Genomic DNA, 9,433 nt, shown 5'->3' on the forward strand with positions numbered 1-9,433 from the left:
AGGTCGGTCGTTCCGTCGTAGGACTCAACATTTTGTACTTTGAATCCTACTGGAATAGGGTGATGAAGAATGGCTTCAGTTAGAGGTGATGACTCATGGAAGTTCCTCGGTCGAAGATTTTGCCTCACATCTTCTCGGTGGAACTCTTCCAGTACTAATCTCCGCAATTCATGATGGAGGGCGTTGCGATGGAGCTCAACAACTTGTGGTTGGGTAGAGTCTTCTGGGAGATCAGGGAGAATGCAAGGCTGTCGAGTTGAGGGCGGAAGATGTGTAGAACTTGCTGTATCGGCAAGTTCGTTATCCTGATGTATTTGCCTTCTTGGGGGAGAAATTTTTGCTTGAAGATGCTCGATTTGAACATCTTCAATCCGTGGTGGATCTCGAGGGAGAAGCACTTCCTCCCTTTGTGGTAGTGTCAGTTGCCGAGTCTCTCGCAGGAGTTGAAGAATTTCATTCTGAGATTCTTCCATCTTTCGGATTCTTTCTTCTAAAGAAAGTCCCAAGGTTCCTTCTCCGGCAGCATTTTGCCCCCCAGGATGAAAAGAGGTATACATCGGGCGTCTGTGATTCACAGACTAATTTCTGGATTGGTGGGAGTTAGAGTGGGAAGCTCCAACGATGCGACTGCTACTTCTGTTGAACATAGTAGCAATACTTGAAGTTGTGGGATAGTAGTTTCCCACAGACGGCGTCAAACTGTTGCGGGCTAGAATATACGCTGTTGTAGAGTTTAGAAATTCACGTCCGAGCGTTGCACGAATATTCAGCACACAAACAGAAAAGAAAATGAACACCATGATTTTTACGTGGAAAACCCAGAAGAGGGAAAAACCACGGGGTCACGCCCAGCTGAAAAGTTTCACTAGTATTTTTGTAAATTACAAGAAACTGATTCGTCCCAAAAATCGGGACGATCAGATTACAATTTGAAGCAAATTAACAAAGTTTTGCAGAATCCCGTCGTTTCTGAAAAATCCGGCAGAATTCTGGCGTATTCAGGTGGCGGGAAGAGCTCCGCGGTGGTCGAGGAGGAGAGGATTCTCCTTTTCCCCTTTCTCTTCTTCTTCGGTTCTTCTTCTCTTTCTTCACTTGAGTTCCCTTTGTGTAGAATGAGGGCTCTATTTATAGTTTTTCTGGAGTGGCATGGCTTGTAAATAGTTGTGAGATCAGGGGCGGATAGGGAGTGGTCGAATGGACGGTTGATGTTGAACCCTTCGATCGTTCACCGTTCGTTGGACATTTGAAAGCCTTAGTGATGTTGGAAATTGGCGATCTTGGGCTCGTTGGATTCATCTTGTCGAGCCGTTCAATTCGAGTATAAGCTTGTTAAAATCGGAGACCGTGTGTTAACTCAAATTGTGGTTTGAACCTTCCAACAGCACTTCAGGTCCTTGATTTGAACCCATTTGGGCTCGGATTGGGTTGAATTTGGTTTCGTTGGGTTCGTGTTTCCGAGACGCTCAGTTTGACTGTAAGCTTGCTGAAATCGGAGTTCGGGTGCTTCCGGATTTAATTTTTGAAGTTTCCGGGTTGAGTTTTGCATCGGGATTCGTGCCCAATCAAGATAATTTCATTATAACGTATCAAGCTAAATTAATATCAGCTTGAAACTCAACTATAAATTGCTCATTGTTGATTCAATATGATTTGTTTGGAGTGAAAATCAAAATATTTGATTTTGAATTTAGATTTGCATACTCTAACTCGATGGTGTTTACTGTTTATCACTCTTAGATTAGCACAAGTGAAAATTAACAAATAATTAAAATATTCATTTTTTAATTAAATAGTATATATTATTCAATAATGATTGTGTATAAATTGCCTATCATGGTAGTAGTGATATATCTATGAAAAATTGTTTGAGTGACAGAAATCTTTACTTGGAAACTTTTGTAATTATATAGGTCCCCAATTTTCACAAACTAATAGTCGAGTTGAGCATCTCAATAAGATGAACTCAATGATTTCAAGTGGTTTAATCATGGCTTAAAAGAACACAAATCAAGTACTTGAAGCATAATTGAAAACTACAAACATTAAATAGATGACCAAATGATCTCCAAAATCAACATACTTATATCCAAATCAAGCGGCTTGACGAGACAATTCAAACGAGCCTAATATCACTCAATTCAAACATCATTAAAGAACTTAAATAATGAATAAATACTTCATGATCAAGAGAATCGAGATGGACCGTAGGATAGATTATTTTTCATATGGACTAGGCCCCATGTTAAATTCTATAAGAGAAATAAGACATTTTATTCTCAAATAGCTCTATTCTTCTTCAACAGTGAGAAAAGAAGTGTTCTTGTATATTCTGATATATCATGGAATTTTAATATGAGTTAGATCCCGTGATTTTTTCCCTATTTAGATTTTTCACATAAATTTTTTTTATCATACTACATTTATCTGTATGTGTTGAATTTTTATATAATGCTGAAACATAAAACATATACTCTATTGACTCACGTTTTCTAGCAAATAACAAGTGGATTGATGTTGATAGTTCAACATTTTAGATATTAAAAATATGCTACAAATGCAATCATATATTCACAATAATAGTATATATTTAGTGCTCTATTTTAAAAAATGATCTTATCATACTTGTTTTATTTATAATTGACAAATACTCTAACTTTGGGTTTTCCAACATAGTGTTTTATAACTAACTTTTCATATATTTTAGCCTAATATTTGATGTAGCACCAATTGCTTATGCAACTTAGAATTTTTATTTAAAAGTTCAAGCTATTCGCAAAGAATCACTTATTCTACATGTGATTGTTATTGTTACCAACTTTACTTTAAGTTTTAGTGATTTTCATCAACATATATTTTCTCTTGTTTCATTCATATATATAATTTTACTTAAACTAAGTTGGGTCAATTTTTTTGATGACTTTCATCATAATTTTTTTTTTGGAATTTTATGATTTTGTTAGCCTTGCATGTGTCTATCTGATTATTTTTTCTTTGATAGTTTGTAATTCTATGATCTCATGCTTTATTTTAAACAATATTTTGTAAGTGTAAAATCTTAATTGAATGATGCAATGATATTATGCAGCTCTATAAATTATTATTGCATATGTTGCATTGAATTTTCATTCTAACCTTTTTTTTTTTTTGAAGAAAAAAAAATCATAGATAAATGGTTTTTTTTTCTCATAACCTGATCATTAGAAGGCTGACATTTTATGTAACCTTAGATGGTTTGGTTACATAAAATCTCAGCCTTCTGATGATTAGGTTATGAGAATAGATGTATTAGATCTGGCTTATATAAAGATTAGAGATGTAAACATAAAAATACATGTTTTGAAAATATTATAAATGTCAATTCTTAATTAGATTAAAAAAAAAATTTGACTCTTAATATAACACAAAAAAAAAAAGAATAAAAGAAAAAAAATTCATGTAGTCAACCCCACATAGAGGGATAAAGGCTTGATGAAGATGTTGTTGTTATTGTTGGTTAGCTATTTGCATCAGAAGAAGCGATAGTGATTCATAAAAAATATACACACAAGAAGAATAAAATTAAGTAAGACTATGAAAAATCTCTATTTTAGGCAAGAAACAACGTAGGAGAGTAGCCATGACAATCAAAGAAGGGGCATGCATTATCGACATCAAGTGGCAATCAGGGCCACAAAATTAAAAGAAAATAAGAAAAATAAGTCGACAAGGAATTTTATTCAAGCTTTATGGTGATGTCGAAATTTTCAACCATAACCTAACAATTACCAGCGGAAAATTTACCGAAAATAATTATCTTTAAAACTTTTATCAGACTTAAATTCTGGTAGCAAAGTATCATAAGATTAAGCTTTAAAACCTTTAAATTTATTTTATGTTGATTTAACTTAAAGCTTTAAAATACATTGATACTTTCACTATTTTTTTATCACAAGACATCCTACTAATTAATCACCAATCCAAATTGTATGAGCGCCATTAGTGGATCACCACAAAGCTTTTTTAAAACAAGGTGCAACTTAAGCAACAATGGTGATTATTCAAGTAATTTGCCCACACAACACTTCAATAATATCCCTTCACCAACCATCTTCCATAAACAAAACCCTTTGATAAAATATACCCATTTTAATAAATGAGGAAGGTTCCATATTCCCATTTGTTAAGTTACAGCATCACCATCTCCAAAACAATATAAAAATTATATTATACAATGTCAAACCGGCTGAAAACTTTGTAAGAAACTATTTTATTTGTGTAAGGTAGATAGGAAATTGATTGAGGTTTGCTTATTAGGAGTAGTTCAAGCAATGAACATTTGAGCTTAATTATCTCTCCTTTCTTTCTCCTACATGCATTAGAAGCCATGGCTGCTCCTTCCAGCTTTGGTAGAGAAGGGGAGAAGGCTAAGTTGGCTTATGAGGCAAAGTTATTAAAAGGTTTTAGCAGGTTTGAGCCGAGAAAGCTTGGACAAGCTCTTGTAATAGGATGCTCAATGGTTATGGTCACCTTCTTTCTAATGTTGGGGCCATCAGTCATTCCTTTCAATAAGTGTAAGTTAAATGGCAAAAACTATGTAATTTTTATTCATTAGTTCTTTGCTTAATTAGTGCTTTCAATTAAGATTATAATTAGCATTTTCTGTTAACGATTGTAACTGAAATTATTATTATTATTTGCTCATTTGGCAATTTTCTTTCTTGTTTTTAATCTCTCTCATGATGCAATTTTTTCTAATAAATCTGCTAAAATACATGATTTGAATAAAATGCATGTATGTGTTATTTTTAATGAGTATAGTTTTAGAATAAATTATTTTTTAATTATTAATTATAAGCACCTAAATCTTCTCAATTTTAAAAGTTTCATTTGCAATAGCTCTCTTGCTGCTTTCTAAAACGAAATTAGAAATTTCTTTTATTAAAAAACTATTTTAGAAAGCAATAAAAAAACTGTCCGAAATAAAATCTAAACACATATTTAACAAATGTACTTAATTACAATATAGATACTAATTAAGCTACTAATTACAATATTTTCCCATCATGTTAATAAATAAAAATATATTAAGAAATGATTATAAAATAATGATAAAAATAACATAGTAGCATTAAAAGTCAAGAAGGTTTCTCCTAAATAAACCCAAAAATTTGTGCTATTGAGCACACGAAATTGACAAATGGGAAATAACAACTACTAGCATAAATTTCTTCTAAGAGAAGCGTGTGAGCTAATTAGACTTTGAATTACTGTAATTTCAGCAATATTTAGTACTATTATTTCTATCACAAGGAATTTTGAAGGGGTTTTTTTCCTCTTTTTTGTTATCATTTGGGTTATTTGATTGAAAAGGAATAAAATAATTTAAATAATATTTAAAAAATGTATATTTAAGTATTTTGATATATTTTATATAAGAATGATTATTCTTATTCATTTATTATCCCTTAATACAGCTAAAACTAATGTTGAACAATATATATAATTCTTATAAACATTCATAAGTATAATCATTATATCAAGGTTTTATTTAAGATGACTTTCTTAATATTGTTAAAATAATTTCTAGTACAAAAATTTCTAGTTTGAAAAATATTTTACTAAAAAACTGCTATAGAAATTAGTAAGAAATCTATCCCAAACAAAGCCTAAGAATATTGTGAATGTTAAATAGTTTAATTAATAATTTAATCATATAAGATAATAATTTACTTATATTTAGAAATAATATGTGATACCCGAAAATAAGAATTTATGTAATAAAAATATGTAGCTTGATTTTTATTAAAAAAATATATATTTAGATACATATTTTTTTAATTTACATTAATGAAGCCTTGTTATGATTTAATATTATTTTCTTCATTCTCAGTTGAAGGTATCATGAATGGTGAGACTCGAGATGGTGACCCAGCTTTTAACCAAACATATGATCTATGCCAGCAGAAGGGAGATTTGAGCAGCGAAGGCCATGTCATTAATCATTTATTATGTAAGTTTAGCTAACTAAAAAAATAGCTTTACAAAACAGTAAAAAAGCCTTCCCAAACAAAGCCTCAATTAACGGGCAAATTATTAGGGTGACCCACCTGATACAAAAAAATCCGGATTTTCCTCTATCTACAGTAAAGCGCAGGTACTGTAGCAGCTGCGCTTTGACTATGCTTTTACTGTAGACAGAGAAAAATCCGGATGTATCTCTCTGTCAGGTGACTGGACCTAATAATTTTCCCAATTAACGAGCATAGCGGTGCTATATGGAATATCTCAAAAGAGTAGTATGAGACTAAAATGAACACTTCTAAGAAATCCAGTGAGCATTTTGATCATTACTCAGAACTTTCCTGTGCTAAGCATAATTTCACTTTAAACATTTAATTCAGTGAATAGTTTAACTCTGCTTCATCCAAAATCCAACTCATGAATCCCTTCTAATTTAGAGTGTTTGTCATAGCTTTTTCACGATTTTACTTTTTAGACAACAACATCAATTTTTTTTATCTATATTTTGGTTTCGTTTGAGATGGCTTTCTTTCTGCTTCTTAAAACAACTTTATAGTAAAAAAAAAATTAATTTTTATGCTAATAAGTTACTTTAAGAAGCAGTAAGAAAGCCGTCCCAAATGAAGCCTTTATCACTTGCCTTGTCACCGCTTTTCAGAATTTTTTGTGGTGGAAAACTACTTTTTATAATTAGAGTATCTAAGTTGCTTTGCTATAATAACTTTACAATCAACTTTATAAAATATTGTAACCGTCTCAAAGAGCTAAACCAGATTCAATTCATTTTGCTAATTATCAACCAAAGCAATCAGAAGCACTCATATGTAATCACTAACTAATCATTCTCTTGCAGGCACAAGAAATGTGACAGAAGAAGCAGACATGAAACCAGTCTGTGATTTTTCAGACATGAGATCAGACATTTGTGAGCTAAAAGGCAATATCAGAATCCGTGGGAACTCATCAACCATTCTCTCTGAAATTAGTACTTCACAGAGAGAACAATCATGGACTATCAAGCCTCATCCTCGCAAAGGAGATCTAACAGCATTACAACATGTAACAGAAATGTCTGTAAAATTATCATCCAATAAAGAAGAACTCCCTTCCTGCTCTATCAACCATACCATCCCAGCCATTTTCTTCTCCGCTGGGGGTTACATGGGAAACATTTTCCATGACTTTACAGACATTCTTATCCCTCTCTTCATCACATCAACCAGTTTCAGAACAGAAGTTCAGTTTCTGATAAGCAATGTGCAGCCATGGTGGTTAGCCAAGTACAAACCATATCTCCAGCAGCTCTCTAAGTATGAAGTAATCAACTTTAATAAGATTGAAAATGTTCATTGTTACCCACATGTGATAGTTGGTCTTAGGAAGCACAAGGAGATGAGTATTGATCCTTCAAGAGCTCCAAATTCATATTCAATGGTCGATTTCTCTCAAATAATGAAAAAATCATATGGATTAGAGAGACAAGTAGCAATAAAACTAAGAGATAATCAGGCTAAGAAGCCAAGGCTTTTGATCATAGCGAGGAAATTCACTCGTTCTTTCATGAACATTGATGAAATAGTAAGAATGGCCGAAGATTTAGGCTATGAAGCAGTGGTTGCTGAAGCAAAAGTTTCTTCTAATCTTGTTCGGTTCTCACACATTGTTAACTCCTGTGATGTGATCATGGGAGTTCATGGAGCTGGGCTTACTAATCTAGTTTTTCTTCCAATTAATTCAGTTGTTATACAAATAGTTCCTTTGGGAGCATTGGAGAATATAGCTTGGATTGATTTTGGAAGACCTGCATTTGAGATGAAGCTAAGGTATTTACAGTATGTAATAAGTGAAGAAGAGAGTACTTTGATAGAGCAATTTGATAGAGATGGACCTGTCTTTAAGGATCCTGGTTCAATACATAGACAAGGGTGGCTTGCATTGAGGAAAATTTATTTGGATCATCAGAATGTGAGGCTTGATGTGAATAGGTTTAAGAGTGTTTTGATTCAAGCTATTCAATTTTTACATTAGTAGATTTTATTAAATTGATAGGTCATACTTTTCTATATATATTTGATATTTAGTTTAGTTTTTTTTTTTTTAAGAAGTTTTTGGAATTGATTTAGAATAATTGTTTATGTTGTGATCATTTATAGTTGTTTGATTAATAAAAGTTTGTTATAAAGTCTTTAATTTTAATTTGTACTTTTTGATTGGGAAATTGCATGCTAGATTAATTAACTCTTTTTTTTATTAAATAGATCATTATAGCTATAATATTAATTTTATTAGAAAAATTTCAAAATAGTTCTCAGACTACTTATGTGTAGCTAATTTAGCACTAGAGAATCATGTTCCTCTAATTTAGTTACTTATCTATACAAAATTAATCCAAAATGGTCACTCATCTTGTACTTCTGATATAAATTGATTGTAATTTAATTCCTCGACTGTATAAAAATGATTCAAATTTAGTCCCAAAGAAAATATTTTGGATCAATTTTGTATAGTCGAGAGACTATGGCTTCGTTTAGGATAGCTTTTTTACTACTTCATAAAGTAGCTTTCTAGTACAAAAATTAAAAATTCTATACTAGAAAGCTACTTTCTGAAGCAGAAAGAAAGTCGTCCCAAACGAAGACTAAGTCTTCGTTTGGGATATCTTTCTTACTGCTTCTTAAAATAACTTTCTAGTACGTACAAAAATTGACTATATACAAATACTATGAGACTAAATTATTCTTGTGTAAAACCTCTACTTATCTAAATGTTCTAAGAAACAACCTTGACTTTTGAACATCACCAAAACATAGTGGTTTCATATCGTTCTAAAAAACTCTTTGAGGTTTCATATTACTCTCTCATACAATAGTAAGGAGGGTGTAGAAAATTACTTCCCAACATCATATAAGGATTGGGAAATAGTTTCTCTCTTTTAAAAATTGTCATTATTTTATAAAGTGTATAACTTTAGAGAGATTAATTACTCTCTTCCTAATTGAAATACTTTTCAACAAGCCAACAATTCACTCCAACTGCCTATAAGATCTTCCAAAAGGTATTCTTTTTTTCCATGACTAATAAAATTGTCTTTGAGCATAGTTGGGAAGTAATAATTGTTTCAATTATAAAGGATCAAATTTTCAAAATAGTTTGTTGTATGATGAATTTCATTGAGTCACTTTACTAACATACATTTGGACTCTCAAAAATTGAATTATTTGCTTATTAATGAAGCATTCTCTCAAAGATTATAAAACCAATTCAAACTCACTTATTAGGGTGCCCTAAGGAGAATATTTTATTATAAGAATCAAACAAGATTCTTTTGGTCTAAAAAACTAATTCTTCTAAAATAAGTGGATATGATTAATCATAATAAATACATAAAAATAAGAAAGCTCGAAGCAAAAGACAAGGAAAGGAGATAGATTTT

At 31.6% G+C, this 9,433-nt stretch overlaps 1 protein-coding gene across 1 annotated transcript; it reads left to right on the plus strand.

Annotated features, from left to right (window-relative positions):
* Window positions 1–4,363: 4,363 nt before the first annotated feature.
* On the plus strand, window positions 4,364–8,028 carry LOC110100598 (alpha-1,3-arabinosyltransferase XAT2-like). Its single transcript, XM_020828169.2, has 3 exons — window positions 4,364–4,550; window positions 5,870–5,989; window positions 6,854–8,028. Exons 1-3 carry the CDS (start codon window positions 4,364–4,366, stop codon window positions 8,026–8,028), a joined length of 1,482 nt encoding a protein of 493 aa, XP_020683828.1.
* Window positions 8,029–9,433: the final 1,405 nt, after the last annotated feature.

This window comes from Dendrobium catenatum, unplaced genomic scaffold (genome assembly GCF_001605985.2).
Source record: "Dendrobium catenatum unplaced genomic scaffold, ASM160598v2 original_scaffold_125794, whole genome shotgun sequence".
Taxonomy (NCBI): Eukaryota; Viridiplantae; Streptophyta; class Magnoliopsida; order Asparagales; family Orchidaceae; genus Dendrobium; species Dendrobium catenatum.